The sequence below is a fragment of the Myodes glareolus genome, chromosome 17 (genome assembly GCF_982192425.1).
Source record: "Myodes glareolus chromosome 17, mMyoGla1.1, whole genome shotgun sequence".
NCBI lineage: Eukaryota > Metazoa > Chordata > Mammalia > Rodentia > Cricetidae > Myodes > Myodes glareolus.
In genome coordinates, this window is record NC_142042.1 from 54,724,178 (window position 1) to 54,744,460 (window position 20,283).

Genomic DNA, 20,283 nt, shown 5'->3' on the forward strand with positions numbered 1-20,283 from the left:
TGTGAGCCACCATGTGGTTGCTGGGAATTGAACTCAGGACCTTTGGAAGAGCAGGCAATGCTCTTAACCTCTGAGCCATCTCTCCAGCCCCTAGTTTTTTGTATTTTCATGATGGGATACAAAAACAATTTCAGTTATTATATTATTTTTTTTGAAAGAGTTGATTTATGGCCTAGATTGTGATTCATTTTAAGAAGGTTCAGTTGGCTCCCAAGGAATGCATGTTATATGTTTGTTGATTGGACTATTTTGTATCAGCTAAGTCTGTTTGACATAGTATGTAGTTTAACTCTGAAAATTTTTCTGATTTTTACTTTGGATGGCCCATGTAATGGAAAAAGATAGTGAAATCACTCTTGTTATGTCAAGATTTGTTGACCTTTTATAATTTTGTTTGTTTTTTTGAAATTGGATGCTTCAATATTTGGCGGATATATAATTATAACATAATATCATTTTGATGATTTGTTCCTTTTATTAACTATCATCTTTTTTGACTTTTATTTGATTATACTTTACCAGGTATCAAAATAGTTAAACCAGTTAGCTTTCGGCTTCTTGTTTATTTGGTATATTGTTTTTCAATCTTTGACTCTTAGAAGGTGTCTTTACTAATCATATTTATGTGTCTTGGAGACAATACATACTTGTATCTAGTTTTTTAGATTCAGTTAGCAAGTTTGTATCTGTTTTTTGGTGTATTGAGGCTATTCATATTTAAAGAAAATAATGATAGTGTTTTTTTTTCTTTCACTATTCCAGTGACTTACGTGTTGTTTTTTCTGGTTGGTTAGAGTTTTGTTTGTTCTTTTCTTTTTTCTGTTAGTATTAGTGCTTGTTAGTTTACTGTGATGAGCGTGGTGAATTCCTTCCTAGTTCTTATTTGCTCATCTTTTTCTCTCATATGATTTATTCTTTCCTGTGATTTCTTGATTGATTTGAGATAGCCTTTTTCCCCTTGTGTGTAGTGTTCTTTGACCTATTGTACTTCGGTGGTCATGAACGTATTAGTTTATGCTTATCTTGACACATGCTTTATATCAGGTTGTTTTTTTTGGTTTGTTTTGCTTTTTGAGACATGGTTTTTCTGTGTAGCAGTGGCTGTCCTGGAACTTGCTGCGTAGACCAGGCTGGTCTTGAACTCACAGAGACCTGCCTGCTTCTGCCTGCCTATTGTTGGGATTTAAGGAGTGTACCAACACCTCCTGACTATGTCAGTTTTAAAATGCACCTTTGCTGGATATAATGATCTTGAATTGGACTGTTGGCAGGTGAATATTAGATAAGTCTGAAGTTCATCAAAGCTATCTTCACTGTGGTAGTTTTTCTTCTTTCTATGTGAGGTGCCTCATTGGGCCATACTAAACTTTTCAGTCTGTGGTCCAGGAAGGTTGTTTTAACCTCCTTGTAGTGGTTAATGTTTCTGATGGTAGGTGTTTCTTAAGTGATTGGGAGGGGTGGGAAGCAGCTAGAGCATTGAGAGTTGTATAGGAGAAGGACTTGACTTTATTTTCAATGCTTTCAAAAGAAGCAACTGTGAGGATACCCCTGGTATCCTCAAACTCTTTAGTAGTGAATAGAATGGCTCTAGAGTGTAATCTATCTGCTGGCCGCCTAGAATAATCAAACTCAAGATCTGTTCACCAGAAATATTGGGGCTATCTCTATGCACTTTCAGCCCAAGCTGAGCCTCTTGTCGTTTGTATCCTTTGACTTGTCAGTGTCTGACTTTCTTGTTCTCCACAGCTGTCACTCTGAACCTGTACCTGGGTCTGTAATTGTGGCTTCTTGACTTGTGTTTTTTTCCTGATTTCAGGTCTCCAGAGTAGCTAGGCTTCAGTAGACTTTCTCAAGATTAGAACTAGTCACTTCCTTATGAATCACATAGGTGACAAAATGAGATTTCTTTCTCCTTTACCAGCTCACACAGAGACAATCTCTAGTTTATCATCTTACTCAGAACTTCTAATTTTTTAAAATATCTTGATATGAACAGAGAGTTTCAAAATCTTCAGTTCATATTTCCTTATTCTGTGACCAGAACTAATACAGAGAGTATGACAGTTTGCTCAAAATGTATACTTAGGATTTAAAGACTTGATTATAGTTCAGGTTTGTGGTCTTCTGTGCTCATAAAATAGACCCAGTTCAATTCTTTTAAGAATTGAAAGTTTTAATATTATATTTTCTAAGAAAGTGTTAGCTAAGAGTTCTGTGTTTAAGCCGGGCGGTGGTGGAGCACATCTTTAATTCTAATACTTGGGGTGCAGAGGCAGGCGGATCTCTTTGAGTTCAAGGTCAGCCTGGTTTGCAAGAGCTAGTTCCAGGGAGAAGCCCTTTCTCGAAAAACCAAAACCAAAACTAAAATGCAAATAGTAGGTTATATATTTGTGATATTATTGCAGATATTGCAGAATGCTTCTGTAAGACAGCCTTCCTTCTTAGATGTAAGTTGATGTTTAAAATTTAGACACAGGGCTGTTCTTTTCTACTTTTGTATCTTGAGTTAGTATTGTTTATCAAGACATATTTGTGGCACATTTTACTTATCATATTAGACAGGGACCTTATTAGGCACTTTGGTACTAAGGAGCCATGATCTGTTATTCACCATCAGAGATGTATTTGTATATGAGCTGGTTCACACCTTTGAAACACATTGCATCAACTGTACTAAGGGTCCATATCAGAAAAATTCATAGTTGTGACTGTAACTGTGAGAGTGCTTTCTCTTTACTCTAGGAGCCATGGTGTCCCTAGAATAGATACAGTATTGCTAGTTTAACAAATATGCTTTGCCCTGGAGTACAATATTCTAGATCTTTAGAGCAGATCCCAGTTGTCAGTATAACCACAAGGTTAACCACTGGTAGATGATACATAATAAGAAAGATTAATAGTATTAAGTCAGTTTACTGCTATATTATATCATAAGGAAGTGAGTTCTTTTGGTTAGAAGCAATATTGTGGGAGAGATAGCATGGTGTATATAAGGTGAAAGATTCAGTGTGAATGGATACTGGCATAGGTGTCATGAGCGGGCAAAGCAAGTTTGACTTTCTAAAGTTTTGTGCACTAGGAGAATTTAGCTTCTCTGAGATTTTTTTGCTTCCTAGAGGCAATTTGTTTTATATATGACTGTCATATTAAAAATGTTCTGTATGTCTTAGTTAAGGCTTTCATTGTTGTGATAAGGAAGGGTTTATTTTATTTCACGTTTCCATATCATAGTTTGCTATCAAAGAACGTTGACAAGATCTCAAGCAGGGAAGAAACCTATAGACAAGAACTGATACAGAGGCTGTAGAGGAGTGCTGCTTACTGGCTTGCTCCCCATGGCTTGGTCACCCGGTTTTCTTTCTTTCTTTCTTCCTTTCTTCCTTCCTTCCTTCCTTCCTTCCTTCCTTCCTTCCTTCCTTCCTTCCTTCCTTCCTTCCTTTCTTTCTTTCTTTCTTTTCTTCTTTTTTCTTTTTTGTTCCCGAGACAGGGTTTCTCTGTAGCTTTGGAGCCTGTCCTGGAACTAGCTCTTGTAAACCAGGCTGGCTTCAAACTCACAGAGATCCGCCTGTCTCTCTGCCTCCAGAGTGCTGGGACACCCTGTTTTCTTTGGCACTCCCAGAACCACCAGCCTGGGGATAGCACCCCTCATAATGGGCTGAACTTTTCCACATCTTCAGTCAAGAAAATGTGCCATACATAGGCTTGCCTCCAGTAGGGGCATTTTCTCAGTTGAGGTTTCCTTTTTTTCTAAAAGGACTCTAGCTGTGTCATTTTAACATAAAACTAGCCAGCAGCACAATCCATTTTCATTTCTGTAAGCAAGACTTAGGTTTTCTATTTTAACTACTGAATAAACCCTATAGTCTAACTTGTTACACTTTTATCATAGTCTCTTCGTTTTTTTCTTGGCTGTTTCTATACATACACCCTCTTTATCCAAAGTCAGATATTGTTTGTTAAGTTTGTATGTTTTTTGGAACTAATTAATAAGTGTTTGCTTCTCAGCATATTTATTTTGTATTAAAAGTTAGTTCATTATTCAAAGTAGCATTGAAATGTATTTTGTTAACATTTAGGGGAAAATATTATTGTATCTCTCAAGACAGACCATGATTTGGATTTTTTTCAACTTTGTTTAGTTATTTTTTTGTATCTCTTACTCTGTACTTTTGTTCGTCCATTTCATTTTACAATTAAGAAAGTTGAAATTAAGCACTTACAGAAACTCACTAATGATTCCACGGATATGCAAGAGAGAGGGAATAGAATCAAAAGATAAAAGCAAATAGTGACTCTATAGGAATGAGTTTTATTCTTTAATAGTTGTTAGAAAATATTTTGACAAGTTTGTTTTAATTTGTATTAGTAGTACTTGATTGTTATATATACTTTGCTATTTATTTTTAATAGGAAAAGCTAAAACTGGCAAAAGAAAGCATAGCTATTCTCAAAGATAAAAAAGACAAGGTAAGAGTTTTTTTGTTGTTTTGTTTTTCATTATAACCAGTTTATTTTCAGTCCAAGATGTTGGACCTAGGGTGTTGCATGTTTGGCAAATGTTCTGCCACTGGGGTATAGCTCAGCACAAACTCATTTTTCAAACATTTATTTAGAAATAATTCTTGTTGCTCATAAATAGGAAAATAACTTTTAAAATGTCATACAGTTTCATTTCCAAAATTTTTGCTATATTAATTTAAAGGCATTAAATTTTGTTTTGAAGTTTTAGAGACAACTTTAATATAGTTCTTTAAAAACTATTAATTACATTTATTCATTTTGTGTGTGTGTGTGTGTGTGTGTGTGTGTGTGTGCGTGTGTGCATGCAGGTCACAGTGCCTATGTAGAGGTCAGAGGATAACTTATGGGAGCTGGTTCTTCTTCTATCATATGTATCTTTTGGATTAGGTGAAGGTTGGCAGGTTATTTGCTGAGCCATCTTGCCATACACAAAAAATAATAAAATAAAAATAATTAAAATAAAATGTTATATTAGTACAGCTCCCTACAGTGGAAGTTCCAGTGTTAATCCAGAGCCGCTAACTTACCAGTTTTGAGGTTAAACTGTTATTTTCTTTATGATAATTTGTCTTCTAGCAGATATTGGTATGATTATAGTTACATTGAAGTGAGAAACAGAGTAGTCTGGAAATAGCTCCCTTGTTAGGCTTAGATGATACCACAGCTTTGTGATCTTGGAGTTAAAGAAAGACAAGAAGGAAGTATTGAATTTGTTTGAGAATACTTAGTGCTTTATTTTCCCAGAGGCTGCACCAGACACTTGAAGAGATTATCATCATAATAAAATTAACCAGCAAGGCTGTAGTTAATTAATTGTCTGATAAAGATGAAGAAATAGTTAATCACCGATATTCCTTTGTAAATATAATATGTTCATATAATTAAATTATATCACATGTTTTCCTAGAAATGATGCTGATTGATGTTAAATTTTGTAATATACACTTAATTATATCTGTTATCATATAGATTAGTTTGTGCTATACCTTTTATCTGGGAGCCTGCATGTTATGTATGCTGCAAAAATTTAAAAAGTCATTAAAGGGTTGAAAAAAATTTAACAGACCTTTGAGAATTATATTTTTGTGACCATGCTAGAATATCATAGATCTAATATCATTAAATTGATGAAATGTTTTTGATTTTGTGTAAGTTACTTAAATTCTTCATGCCTTAATTTTCTTATCTCTAAAGAGATAATCTTACCTATATCTTCAATTTGTTAGGAGGATTAAGTGAGATGGTATTATGAACTATTTAAAATAATCTTTGGCAGCCAGGCAGTGGTGGTGCATGCCTTTAATCCCAGTACTCTGGAGGCTGAGACTGGCAGATCTCTGTGAGTTCGAGGCCAGCCTAATCTACTTAGAGAGTTCCAGGACAGGCTCCAAAGCTACAGAGAAACCCTGTCTAGAAAAATCAAAAACCAAAACCAAAACCAAAAAAACTTTGACATAGAGTAAATACCATATAAGGTAAATACAACAGAGAGAATCAATGTGTGTTCTGCATCATTTGAAACATTTAAAATATAATATTCAGAAAAATGATGGTATTTACAGAAATACATATTTCTATGATTATTTCCTTTATTGTGAAGAAAAATATACTCTCCAAGGGATATCTGTGTGTTAGCCAGGGTTGTCTTTTCTTTTAGGCTATCAGATAAATGGCATTTCCCTGACATGGCCACAAGGTGGTGGAACAGTGATTTTAAATTGCTACTCAGATCTAGTTGAGGAAAGTTTGTCCTGGAAAAGCTACAATCTGGAGATTCCAAGTATTTCCTCTGATAAATTCAATCTAGGGAGCAGAAAAAAACATGAACTTTCAGTTATGCTTTAGTAACATGTATGAAAAGGATACAGAAATGCAATTGAAAAAAAAAACACGTACTAGGCCTTTACTTTTCATTTTGAGAGGCTAAGATTGTTGTGAGTTCAACAACAACTTGATATACATAGGAGTCTCAAACTAATTCTCAAAAAATAAATCCAGAAAAATTAAACATTTCTACCTGCTGGAAAAATGGTTATGAGGTGATAGATCATTAGCATGAGGCAATAACAGAATCATTTTCATTTAGTAGGTTCTAGATAGGCAAATTTAAGCCCTGAGATATGCTTGTGATTACCTGGCAAGACAGTAATATACCCAGAGAAGAGAATATTATATGCTCCTATTTTAATTTTTTAAATACTACCTATAGTCATTTTAATTTTTATTTAACATAATTTATTTACTGATTCTTTGGGAATTTTACAACCTGTACCTCAATTCTACTCACCTCCCAGTTTCCCTATATATGTCCCTCACCCTTACAGCATTTCCCCAAAAGAAAATGTAAACAAAATTAAAAAATAAAAAAAAATTCAAATCAAACCAACTAACCAAACAAACAAACAAACAAAAACTTCAAAAATAACAACAAAATAAAATAAAACTAACAAAAAAGCCCTTCCTTCCTCCATCTTTCCTGCCTCTTCAATATCTCTTTGTCCTAGTGGCATGGGGAGCAATGGTGTGTCACACAGTGTACTCTTTTCTGCAATTAGCATTACTTGGAAAATGTTCATTGCAGTGAGTCACTGGTCTGGCTCAAAGCCTCTGGTTTCTGGTACACCATCATCACTGGATCCACACTGAAAATCCTCTCATATATACTGTAGCCGTCTTGAGTCATGGAGTTTCTGCAGGTGTTCTTCCACAGGACCAGTTCCTTCACAAGCTCTAGCAGGTCCTAGATGGGATAGATGTTAGGGTGGCCTAACCTAAGGCTGGACTGTGGGCCTGGGTGATACCTGAGCTAGTCAATCCAGGTCTCTTGGGACTACCCCCTCAGGTGAGGGGCAGAGCCAGCTATTCTATGCCCAGTTCTCTATTGCCTGTGGTAAGGGGTGGATCCATCTCTCCTGAATATGGGGCCAGCTTTTTTGCTTCAGTGTCCTGTGAGAGTCATGGCCAACTTTCCCAAGGACATCAAGGGGTGAGGGTGGCTTATCATGGCCTTCTGATTTCATCATACATGTTTCCTATGGCCCCATGTGGTAACATGGGCCACAGACATTAACATGGACCCCAGCTACAGCAGGACCACAGACCCAGAAATGACCCTCAGCAGCAGCTCAGGCCTGGACAACATGGTGACTCTGGGTGGCAGCACAAGCCACTCAGATCAGGATGGTTCTGGTGACAGCACAGCCCCCCAGGCACCAACAAGGCCACAGTTTGTGACCCAGACCCTGGGCATCCATATGGTCTTTGATGGTAGAAGGAGCCTCAGACATCAACATAGACCCTGACTGCAGTAGGCCCACAGACCCAGACATGACCCTCAGCCGCTGCTCTGGCCTGGTCTGGTTATCACCATGGCACTGGGTAACAGCACAGGCCACTCAGATCTGTTTGACCCCATCTTTATTTTTTATTTATGTGTATGGGTAAATGTTTTGCCTTCATTCATGTTGCTACAGTATGTACTTCTAGTTCCCAAGAAGGCTAGAAGAGGGCATCAGCTCCCCTGATACTGGAGTTAAAATTGGTTGTGAGCTACCATGTGGGTGCTGGGAATGGAATTGGGGTACTCTGGAAGAATATTCAGTGCTCTTAATCACTGAGCAAACTCTCCAACCTTTTGCAATCACTTTTTAATTGTGCACCTTATGCCCTCTAATTTAAACTCATTCTCCAAGTTCAAATACCAAACTTTTGAAGTTGTACCTTAGTCATGTGTATGTGGTGTGCACATATGCATATAACTGTGTGTATTTCATTCTGTCATTTGAGTGTTTTCCATAGTTGTATTCACGGAGATGATGATGACCAAAGAAAGAGATAAAACAGAATATGCTGTACTCGGAATTCATATAATATTCCACTATAGCAATTATTATTACCTTTGAGGGCTTAGGATGTAACTCAGTCATAGGGGACTTCCTAGCATGTATAAGACTGGATTTGAGAGCCAGGCGGTAGTGGTGCAGCCTTTAATCCCAGCACTCGGGAGGCAGAGGCAGGCAGAGCTCTGTGAGTTTGAGGCCAGCCTGGGCTAAAAGAGCTAGTTCCAGGACAGGCTCCAAAGCTACAGAGAAATTCTGTCTCGAAAACAAAAAACAAACAACAACAACAAAAAGACTGGATTTGATCCTAGTATACATACACACACACACACACACACACACACACACACTCTTTCCTCTCTGTCTCTCTCTTTCTCGTGTATGTGTGTGTATTTTACTAGGAAATTTTTATCTTCTGCTAGAATACACACACACACACATATACATATACATATATACAATGCATATGGAAAGAAATTACTACATGAATTGTTAAAGGAAGCCGCATACAAAAACAGAGTTGAGAAAATCATTGGGTTGAAATAATACCAAAGGGAAGGGGGGAGCAGAGAAAAATGTAGAGCTCAATAAAAATCAATTAAAAAAAGAAATAATGCCAAAGTATTTATTTGAGAGTAAATTTGTAACATATTTACTCTCAAAATTGGAGCAAATGCACATTTTTTAATTTTTTTTTCCTGAAAATTCCTCGTTGGCATTTTTTCCTCCCTTTAAGAGAGGAATGAAACTGCAAGACTAAAGTATTTTGGAGTTTGAGACCAATATGGGCTTCAGAATGAGACATTATTAAAAAAAAACTAATATGGTTTTATTCACTTTTGTCCAATGTAGAAAATACAGACATCTTTATCGGAGTCACCTGAAACCACCTGTCAGAAATTTGATTCTAAAGCAACTCCTTCACAAAAAATATCTCGGATTTCCTCATCAATGGATAGTGGCAAATGCAAAGATAACAGAGATTGTTTTCGGACATCTGCCAAAAACATTTTATCTACAACAGTTGTAAAGGTTGGTTGATAAATTTTCAAGATAACAGTAATTTTTTAATAGAAAAAGTTTTGGTATGATATGTCATAGATTATACATATATAAAACTAATTTTTCTTTTGCAAAGACCATTTTTTGATGGCATAAGTATGAAATGGTTTCATTTTTTAAAATCTTTTATTTTCTCATTTGTCCAAACTTAATGGTATCTTGGGCAGATTCCATAACTTGTTGATTATTTACCAATGCAAAGTCTTGCATGTGCAAGGCCTGGTTCTGGTTTGATGCTTTACAGGATTGCTATAGTTACCATCTGCATTGCTATTTGTTCTACATCATTTTTCTGTCTTTTATTTAACAGTCATCTTGGAGTAATTGTCATGAGCAAGATGACACAATTTTAATTGCCTTCTACATGTTTATTTATTTTGGTTTTATGGGACAGGGCCTCTCTTTGTAGTCTTGGCTATCCTCAAGCTTTCTGTGTAGACTAGGCTGGCCTTGAACTCACTGAGATTCTCCTGCCTCTGTCTCTGAAGTGCTGGGATTAAAAGCATGTGCTGCCACACCCAGCTCACATATTTATTTAATCTGCAGGGAACTCATATAATCTTGCCACACTGTGTAAGTGCAGAATTTCATTCTGATAAACCTCTCTTTTATATGCTATTCAACTCTTAAGTTTCCTTTGCTTTACTCAGCCAGGCACAAGGATAGCAAGATATATTTGTTACCTAGGTTCATGACGTCACAGAGAATGAGATAATCCTCTCCCACCGTTGAAGACTAGTTTTTACAGGGATACTTCTTTTGCAAGTAGAGGTGAAAAGTGTCTGAACCTGTTTCCACTCCTTTTAATTGAAAATTTGTGTCTTATTTTCTTCATTTCCTTGAAATAATATCAGAGAAATACATCATAGGGTTAGTTTTCTCACTTTTAAATAAGACTCAGAGATGGATTTGGCCTCAAATATTTTTCATATTCTTTATGATATGGGTTTTGTGTTCTTGTTGACCATTCTAGCAAGAAAAAAAATTCTCAGTCCTAAACTGATAAATACATACAAATATTATTCAGCTTGTGAAAATTAGTCAACTTTAGTTCTAGTGTTTTTTTCTTTTCTTTTTGTTTTTTGAGACAGGGTTTCTCTGTAGCTTTGGAGTCTTGCCTGGAACTAGCTCTTGTAGCCCAGGCTGGCCTCAAACTCACAGAGATTTGCCTGCCTCTGCCTCCTGAATTCTGGGATTAAAGGTGTGTGCCACCACCACCCGGCCCCTCTAGTGTTGTAATTGTTTTGATGGCCATTGAGGAATGCTGATTACTGGCTTGATTTTCATTGTTTGTGTATCCTGCTTTTTTATACAGCTCAGGCCTATCTATCAAGGGTGGTACTGCCCCAAGCAGACTGAGCTTTCTCACATCAATCAATAAATTGCTGCATAGACTTCCTATAGTCCAGTCTAATGGAGGCATTTTCTCAACTGAGGCTCCATTTCTCTAGACGACTCTCCCTTTCTCAAGTTGACAACTAACCAGCTAGCCTGACTATAGCATGACATATAGCTTTGAAAAGCCTTCATATCGTTCATAACCACATTGCTTAAAATGTGAAACAATATTAAAGAGAATAACTTCACTTTCAAAATTTAATTGGAATATTTCTAAGAAAAAATTGACAATTTTTACTTATATAAAATCTAGTGTGTGATTGTGTTACGATTTTTTTGATCAATTGTGTTATTAGTGGATATTTGGATAGGTTTCAGGTAGAACTTTTATGAAAAGTATTGTTATAAAAATTCTAGTACTTAACATACACACTTTAGTTATGTATGTACAAAGGAATGAAATTGCCAGATTTTAGAGATATATATTTTAGTATATACTGCCACTCATGTTTTAGTAATTAAATCGATTTAAAGAATTTGCATTATACTTAGTGTCATTGAATATTCTAATGACTGTATATTTTTAGCCTTTTTGTTTTAGTCATTCTAGTGGGTGTGGTTATCTGATTTATTTTTTTAAATTAAGTGCAATTGATTTTGTATTTTTAGAAACTTGCTATGGTAATATATTGAAATTTGTGTATCTTTCATCCAAGTTTTCCCACACCATGACACATTTATTAAAACCAAAAAGCTTATATTAGTATATTACTTATTAAGCTTGAGTTTTTACATGGATTTTACAGATTTTTTTCATCTTTTTCTATTAAAGATACAAAAAATGTACCAATTGCATTATATTGTCATTTTTTGCCTTGTTTCTTTGAGACAGAGTTTTGTGCTATAGCTAAGACTAACCTGATACTTGATATGTAACCTGTGCTGGTCTTAAATTCCTGGGTACTGGGAGTATAGTTGTAACCCAGCATGCCTGGCTTCTTGATCTTAATTTTTTTTTTCTTTTTGGTTTTTCGGGGCATGGTTTCTCTGTAGCTTTGGAGCCTGTTCTGAACTAACTCTTGTAGACCAGGCTGGCCTCGAACTCTCAGAGATCCGCCTGTCTCTGCCTCCTGAGTTCTGGGATTAAAGGCATGTGCCACCACCACTTGGCTTGATCGTAATTTTTAATGGAGGCATTTGTAGCCAAAATTGTTTCTCCAAGCATGGATTTTACTATATACATTAGAATTTCATATGTTATGTTTTCAAACTTCCTTTAACTCTTCTTTTTTAACTTTAATTCTGTTTTTTTTTCTTTTTTTTTTTTCTTTTCTTTTTTTTTTTTTTTTGAGACAGGGTTTCTCCATATAGCCCTGGCTGTCCTGGGACTTATTCCATAGACCAGGTTAGCGTCAAATTCAGATATGCCTACTTCTGCTTCCTGAGTGCTGGTGTTGAAAGTGTGTGCAACCACACCTGACTCTTGTAACTCTTCTTACAAATTTCCCTAATATCCATTTGATTGCATTATAGACTCTTGGAACGATTGTATTTCTTTAGTGTCTGTTTAGTTGTTCTACTAATTAGTAAAATTGGGGTTTTGAATTCATTATTTCTCCTGGTTATGAACTCATGTGTTTTGGGGTTCTGCTTGTTTGCTTATTTTGATAGACTGAGCTCTTAAAAATGTCATTCTTTATCTCATTTTGAATAAGAATTAAGCTGTTTCAAGTCTATTTTTCTTAATATGATTCATCACTTTCTACCTTTTACTGTTAATCTCTTTGCTTTTAGGCCTAAAGTTTGTCTTTTGGAACAGCATATAATCCACATCTTTTCCACATAATTTATTCTGCTAGTCTTTGTCCTTTGATTAGAGTAATAGATACACTGAATTAATTACTGAGATGGTAGAGTGTACTTCCTTCATTTTGTTGCTAATGCTAAATATTATATCTATTTTTTCTTGTATCTCTTTTTCCTTTTAAGGTAAGTAGATACTTTTAGAGTAAGTGAAAATATTCTCTATGCTTTTTTTTTTTTTAAGCTTTTTGAGACAGAGTATCTCTGTAGCTTTGGAGCCTGTCCTGGAACTAGCTCTTATAGACCAGGTTGGCCTCAAACTCACAGAGATCCGTTTCCCTCTGCCTCCCGAATGCTGGGTTTAAAGGCATGCACCACTGCCACCTGGCTATGTTTTTTTTAATTTTTTTTATTTTTTGGTTTAGAGTAAATTCTTAATTTTGAGGTTTTTATTGTTTTTAGAGTCATTGTTTGATGGTACTTTGACAATTATATCATCTCAAATTAAAATTATTTAATTTGAATTAGTATTAATGTAGTTTTAACAGTGTTGACAAATATTTGCTTCTATATAGTTTTATTTCCTTTCTCCTCTTTCATTATGTCAATTTTAGGTAAATCATGTGTTAATATATTGTAGGCATTATATAGCATTACAATTATTACTTTATATATTCTAGTTTATAATTAGATAGGAATAGAAATAAGTTACAAATAAAATTATGCTATCTTTTACAGTTTCCTATGCAGCTATCTTGATCTCAGTGCCTTGAATTTCTTCTTGTGGATTTGAAGCAAGCATCCTTTCATTTTAGGCTGAAGGGTCTCACTTTAGTATTTCTTAGGAAAAGTCTATGAATGACAAGTTTTTTATCTGGAAATTATATATTTATATCATATTATATTTTACTTATTAATATATTGAATTAATACATTATATATTAAGTTCTCTTTCATTTTTGAAGGATACTGTTACTGGTGGTTGGGGTCTGGGTCAGGTATTTCCAGGTTTTTGGCTTCTTACCTAAAGAATTTAAAATAAGGTCTTGTACAGATTTATGAAACAAGCAGGTTAATTCTATTTGGAGAAAAGTGCTTTTGCAAATTTTAAAGGGATCTATTGTTGAGACTGACAGTGGGCCACATGAGTGAAAGTAGTCAAAAGTCCAATTATTGTTAAGGTTACTCCCTTGTGTAACTATTTAACAAGTGTAAATTATTTTGCAGGTTCTTTGAACAAGCATCATTTCATCCTGAAGAGAAGAATTTATTTAATAATTAGCAAAATACATGTCAAAAATATTATAAGACAGTAAAGTACATATTAATACTGCATTGTCTATGTATGGGAACATTATGAAGTGTACTGGATGAGTCATGATAAATTAGGATTATTTTGTTACTTTTGTTAGAAATAGTCTTAAGACAAGCCTCTCTGCCAACGCAAATAATTGCAATCAGGCCAAATTAGATAGAATCAATGCCCATGTTTACTGCAGAGCTCCCAGGTGACTCGGAAAGCATGGCGGGAAAGAGGCGGGACGGCATGCAAAATCCAAAGACAGGGTGTTCTTTTTCTAGGCGACAGCCTAAATAGCCTGTGGGGGTGGTCCTGACCCTCCCTGGGGGAGAGAGAGGTCAGCGCTTGGCGGGCTTTCTGGAGGTGGAGTCTGGACCAAGGCAACTCCCAGGGGAAGGGGACTTGAGATGGAGCTTTCTGCTCCATTGGTGCCTCAAGGATGAATGCTTCCAATCATCCCAGACTCCTTGGATATAGGAGTATCAGAGGGCTGGGGTCTCACTTTCAATCAAACAACTTTGATACTTCATAGTGATATATCCAGCAAATTAGGCTGTGTACCCTCAGATATGTATGCCTTTATTATCTTCTTATCTGTAAAAGATTGACTGATGACAGTGAAACAATGACGTGGGTCAAATCACATCCTACTTCTCAGATGTTTGCTTATTTCAAGTTTTGCTTTCTCTGACAATTCTTCCAAAGTCAACCAGTGATAAACATAAACAACTTAATCTTTTTTTTTTCTTCCTAGACAGGGTTTCTCTTTGTAGCTTTGAAGCCTATCCTTGCACTAGCTCCATAGATCTGGCTAGTCTTGAACTCACAGAGATTTGCCTGACTCTGCCTCCTGAAGGCTAGAATTGAAGGCATGTGCTACCACTTCCTGGCAACTTTTGAACTCTCAGTAAAACACTTTATCAGAAGATTAACTTTTAGAACTTTAAGAACATTATTTACACTAATGATTGTTTTCACGGGAAAAAATGCAAGTTATTGCTGATGACCTCTACTGGAACTTCTCTCTGTCATATACTGTTGGAGCCTGCTCTAACAAAGTCAGCCAGGGTATCTGGAAGGGGGCACAAAGGCTAAAGAAATGTTAGATTGAGAGAAATTGAGGCAGAAAACACAGGATAGATCTGTGTTACTAGCTTACTGTGGACAGCCCTGAGTTTATTTCAAAGCCTGCTTATATACAAAAACAGAACAATGCACAGCACAGTCAGTATCTAACCAAAAGACCATTCCTATCCTTCAGGAAGCAGTTTCTACTTCTATCTAGATGTGCCCTTGGCTAGCATACATCAGCCTGTGTCTTAGTAGATAATGTGTTCTTTTTTTTATGGGTGAAAATGCTCTTTTCCATGTGTTTAATCAACTTTTTTTTTTTTTTACAGCCTTCAAGGATAAGCAGAGCAGGCAAGCTTGAACACAAATGACTTTTAAGCCAGAATGTACTCCAGATGGAAACTGAGTCACTTGTGGGCTACCACAATATACTCTACATGACACATAAGAAACCCCTTGGTGGGATAATAGGTGTATTCTACCACATTCAGCACTTATTTATGATTTTTTTATTTTTGCACAGGAGTATACAGTGAAGACACCAACTAAAATGCAAACATTTCAAAGAGAAAACAAGTATATACCCAGTGGAGGAAGTAATAAAAAGAGAAAAGCAGTCTTTGAATTTGATGTTAATTCAGACAGTTCGGAAACTACTGATCTCTTGGTAAAAATGTTATGAATAACCAGCTTTCTTACGTGTTACTTGTTCATATCATTATTGTTTTACTTTTTTCTTGTTCATATCATTATTGTGGAATCCTTGATATAAATGTATATAGCATTGTGATAATGAAATACAACAAAATTGTCACAATACAGAATCATATGTTTTCATGTCATTTGACAGAAATTAAGGTTCAAACAATTTCCTTCTAAATTTCCAAAAATATGATACTTAAAAAAACAAACACCATTTCACATACTTGTCATATGAGATGACTAGTGATTGTCTTGTTTTCCAGAAAAATATTATGTTTTTCTCCATTTGAAAACATAAAAGTGGGATTAATATTTTAATTAACAGGCAAATCTGTTAATAAGAGTCTCATCTTTTTTCATATTTGTTGCTTTATTTTATAGCACTACTGATTGAGATTTATATATATTGACAGCTTTAACATCTGTTACTCCTAAAGAGTAATGTAATGTTAGCATGTTTAAGAAAGTTACTTCCCCTACTGCTTTATAGGAATGTTTACTTCAATTTATACACACAAATACTTTCTTAAAGGATGATAAAGCTTAAATAGTTAAACATAGAATAATTTAAGAGTACTACATTAAATTGAACAACAAACCTTATTTATCATTAATGACAAAATTCTACTTAAAGTCAGTTGTTACATTATTTCATTTCTTTTCTTTTTCTTTCCCTTTCCTCCTTTCTTTTTTCTTTTCTCTTTTGAGACAGGATCTCTCTACATAGTCTTAGCTTCTAACTCACTGTGTAGATCAGACTGGCCTTGAACTCACAGAGATCCACCTGCCTCTGCCTCCCTGTTTCATTATTAACACTTAAAACTATAAGTTCTTTTTGGTTTTTCTAGACAGGGTTTCTCTGTGGCTTTGGAGCCTGTCCTGGAACTAGCTCTTGTAGCCCACGTTGGCCTCAAACTCACAGAGATCCGCCTGCCTCTGCCTCCCAAATGCTGGGATTAAAGGCATGCACCACCACTGCCCGGCAAAACTATAAGATATTTAAAGTTTTCTATTACTTAGGAGCCTCTAATTTGTTGTTGTATTGAAATACTGAGTAGTTGAATGTTAGAACCCTGTTATTAGACTTAACACATGGAGTCCCTACTCCAGAATCCCATAGATAATGATTAACATCTCAATAATTAAAGTGTAAACTAGAGCCTATTTAAAATTTTTCCATAGATTAGTTGAATTATTTATTATAACAATTTGATTCTATAAAAGCATAGAAGCCGGGCAGTGGTGGTATACGCCGTTAATCCTAGCACTCGGGAGGCAGAGGCAGGCAGATCTCTGTGAGTTTAAGGCCAGCCTGGTTTACAATGGCTAGTTCCAGGCAAGGCTCCAAAGCTACAGAGAAACCATGTCTCGAAAAACCAAAAAAATAGATTGGTACAATAGCTGTGGAAGTCATTGTATATAATAGCTTCCAGTGGAAAATGCAGTACAGATACATACAGATGTAATAATAATGTCTAGAAATGGCCTGGGCTTTGAAGGTAAACAGTCCAATGTTTTAATCTATGCTGTATTTCTTCTTAGCAGAGTGATCTTGGTCAATTTCTTAGTTACTGTGATACTCAAAATGACTTTATTTCATTTTGATTTTTTTAAAAGAAGAATTGTATGGGTAAGGTTATCACTCAGTGGTAGTATTTGTCTAGTACTGATCCCCTGGCCTTAATCCCCAGCATTGTAAAACTATGCAAAATTGAAATAAATGAAATTATTTTGCATGATATTGAGAACATTGTAAAGTAGGATATACCAGAAACCTCTATGTCTCTTATGCAACAATTATGCTGGCAGAAATGAAACAAAATAATTGTTTTGAAATTCTAGAATCTTATTTCAATTCCTATGTTTTTCAGTGGAAATATTGACTGGTAATTGTTTTTCTGTCAAGTTCAGTCTTAAATGGTAGTGGCTAATGTTATATCCCAACCAACCCACAGACCTGTAGCAGGCTTGTATTTCTGGTATAGCTTTCTATAGTTTTGTGCACATTTAAGTACTTTGCTTTCAAATCTCAGAGTGCAAGTGTTAAAAGCCTTATTTTTCTTTTCTTCTTCTTTTTTTCTCTTTCTCTCTCTTGCTCTACTTTTCATTCTCCTCATAGGTGATATATTGACCAAATTTTAATAACATAATGTTGATGATAACTGTAACATTGTATTTTTGTATTTTTCTTCAAGAGCATGGTTTCAGAAGAAGAGACATCAAACAGATTTTACAATAATAATTCACCAAATACTCATCTATTTGTCAAAACACCAAAACAGGTAGCTTTTAAATTTTATTTCAGAAAGGAAAATTTAAAAACTGATTTCTTTCTTTAAAAATATTAAGATACTGTTTGACTTTATTTTATATTTAGACTCCTTTATCTCTATCAACTCCCGTGTCTTCTGTGAAGTTTGAAGGTGTGAGAAAAATGAGAGAAGACCGTTGGGCAACAATTGCTAAAGTTGATAGGAAAAGAAGACTAAAGGAAGCAGAAAAGTTATTTGCTTAATTTCAGGAAATCAATGTTGAGTATAGAGACGAATAATATAAATGGTTAATTTTATTATCATTTCCCAGAGAACCAAACTTTACCCAGGAACTTAGACTTTAAAATTACTTTGTATAAATAATATGCGTTCATGTTATCATCATATTTTTGGCCTAAATGTAAAATAAGTTTATATTATCTGAATTTTTAAATTATATTCAGATAATTACATTTTGTTGCTTTTACTTGTAATGGATATTAAAGTCCCAAGTTTTTTAACTTGAGCTCTTGACTGTTATAAATGCATTATTCAGATTTATAATTTATTCTTTACTATTAAAATATTTTGTATGCAAATAAATATTTATCATTGATTTTTTGAGGGTCTTTGATGATTATAATTTTGAGAGAAGGGAATGATAAATTATATTAAATAATGTTTCTCAAAGTTAAAATGAAATTGATGGGTGATTATTGGTAATTTTTCCAGTAATTTCAGTGATTGGAAGAATTTGAGGAGAGGGTGATAGAATAGAAATGGAGACAACTTTTGCTATTAAGTGTAAAAAAGCTCAAGAGGTCCTACTTTAAAGGAAGAAGATAAGGGGGTAGTTACTAGAGAGGAGGAGCGTGGGTTAACAAAGGCAAACATTTCTGTAGAATGTTTTACAATATGCAAGGTGGGTAGAATGTATTGGGTAAATAAAGTGTTTAACATTGGGAAGACATTTCTAAAGTAGTAACAGGTAAGAGGAAGAAATGTACGACACAAAGTGATAGTAAATGAATGGAATTTTGTAGGATTTTTGGTTTTACATATTATTTCTGTAATGATTGTCCTGGTTAGTTTTTTGCCTACTTGACCCAAGCTAGAGGCATCTGGGAAAAGGAATATCAATTGAGAGAGTGCTTCCATTAAATTGCTTGTAAGCAAGTCTGTGGGGTATTTTCTTTTTTTCTTTTCTTTTCTTGAGACCAGGTTTCTCTGTAGTTTTGAAGCCTGTCCTAAAACTAGCTCTTGTAGACCAAGTTGGCCTCGAACTCACAGAGATCCACCTGCCTCTGCCTCCCAAGTGCTGGGTTTAAAGGTGTGTGTCACTGCTGCCTGTGTTAAAACCAAATTTATTTATTTTTCTTTTATGGTGCATTGGTGTTTTTCCTCTGTGTTTGTTTGATCTTGGAGTTACAGACAGTTGTGAACTGCCATGTGGGTGCTGGGAATTGAACCCTGATCCTCTACAAGAACAGCCAGTGCTCTTAACTGCTGAGCCATCTCTCCAGCCCTGGGTATTTTCTTGATTAATGATTGATCTGAGATGGCCCAGCTCCCTGGGCAGTCTTGGGTGGTATAAGAAAGCAGGCTGAGTGAAGCCAGGCTAATTAAAAACTCAGAGAAATTGGGATTCAACCTGAAGGTCAGAAAAGCAGAACAGTCAGCCATGGGCATTTACCTCTTCCTCAGTCTGAAATGATCCTGTCTCCAAGAATCTCAGAATGATTCTCTGTCTGAGAGCTGTGTCCTCCCATTTTATAGTCCTCTCTAGGGCTGGAATTAAAGGAGTGCACCACTGGAATTACATGCACCTCCCAGTTTCTATGATAATGAATGTGACTACTGGGATTAAAGGTGCATGTTACCATTGTCTGGTCTGTAAGACTGACCAGTGGGGCTGTTTTACTTTCTGATCTTCAGGCAAGCTTTATTTATTAAAATACAAATGAAATATCACTACAGCTGAGCAAGCAATGGAGAGCAAGCCAGTAAGCAGCATTCTTCCATGATCTCTGCTTCAGTTCCTTTCTCCAGGTTTTTACCTTGAGTTGCCACCTCAATTTCCTTTCATGATGGACTACAAGCTGTATGGCGAAATAAATCATTTTCCTTCCAAAGTTGCTTTTGGTCATGGTCTTTATCACAGCAATAGAAATAAAATTAAGAGCACTTAAGACCATTTATGATAAGTAAGTAACAGGGTGAAAAATGTTGAAGATTGGGAGAAGAATAGATTATAAGGATTTAAAGGAGGAAAGTAAATGGACTTTATGTAAAAAAGAATAAAAATTGTTTTGGAACTGTGTGCAAATAATAATTATGGTTTGATGGGAATACACAGTCTCCTTATGGGAATGACTTTTTTAGTAGGAAAGGCTAG

At 35.4% G+C, this 20,283-nt stretch overlaps 1 protein-coding gene across 6 annotated transcripts in view; it reads left to right on the forward strand.

The window, feature by feature from the left end:
* Sycp1 (synaptonemal complex protein 1) overlaps positions 1 to 18,491 on the forward strand; it is a 94,248-nt gene extending 75,757 nt beyond the window's left edge. For all 6 annotated transcript variants that reach the window (XM_085677905.2, XM_085677911.2, XM_085677910.2 and 3 more), the window contains 5 exons: positions 4,411 to 4,467; positions 9,213 to 9,392; positions 15,458 to 15,601; positions 17,832 to 17,918; positions 18,014 to 18,491. In XM_085677905.2, the coding sequence (XP_085534031.2) occupies positions 4,411 to 4,467; positions 9,213 to 9,392; positions 15,458 to 15,601; positions 17,832 to 17,918; positions 18,014 to 18,151 (606 nt within the window). In that variant the 3' untranslated portion in view covers positions 18,152 to 18,491. The remainder of the gene's footprint in view (positions 1 to 4,410; positions 4,468 to 9,212; positions 9,393 to 15,457; positions 15,602 to 17,831; positions 17,919 to 18,013) is intronic.
* The last annotated feature ends 1,792 nt before the right edge of the window (positions 18,492 to 20,283 follow it).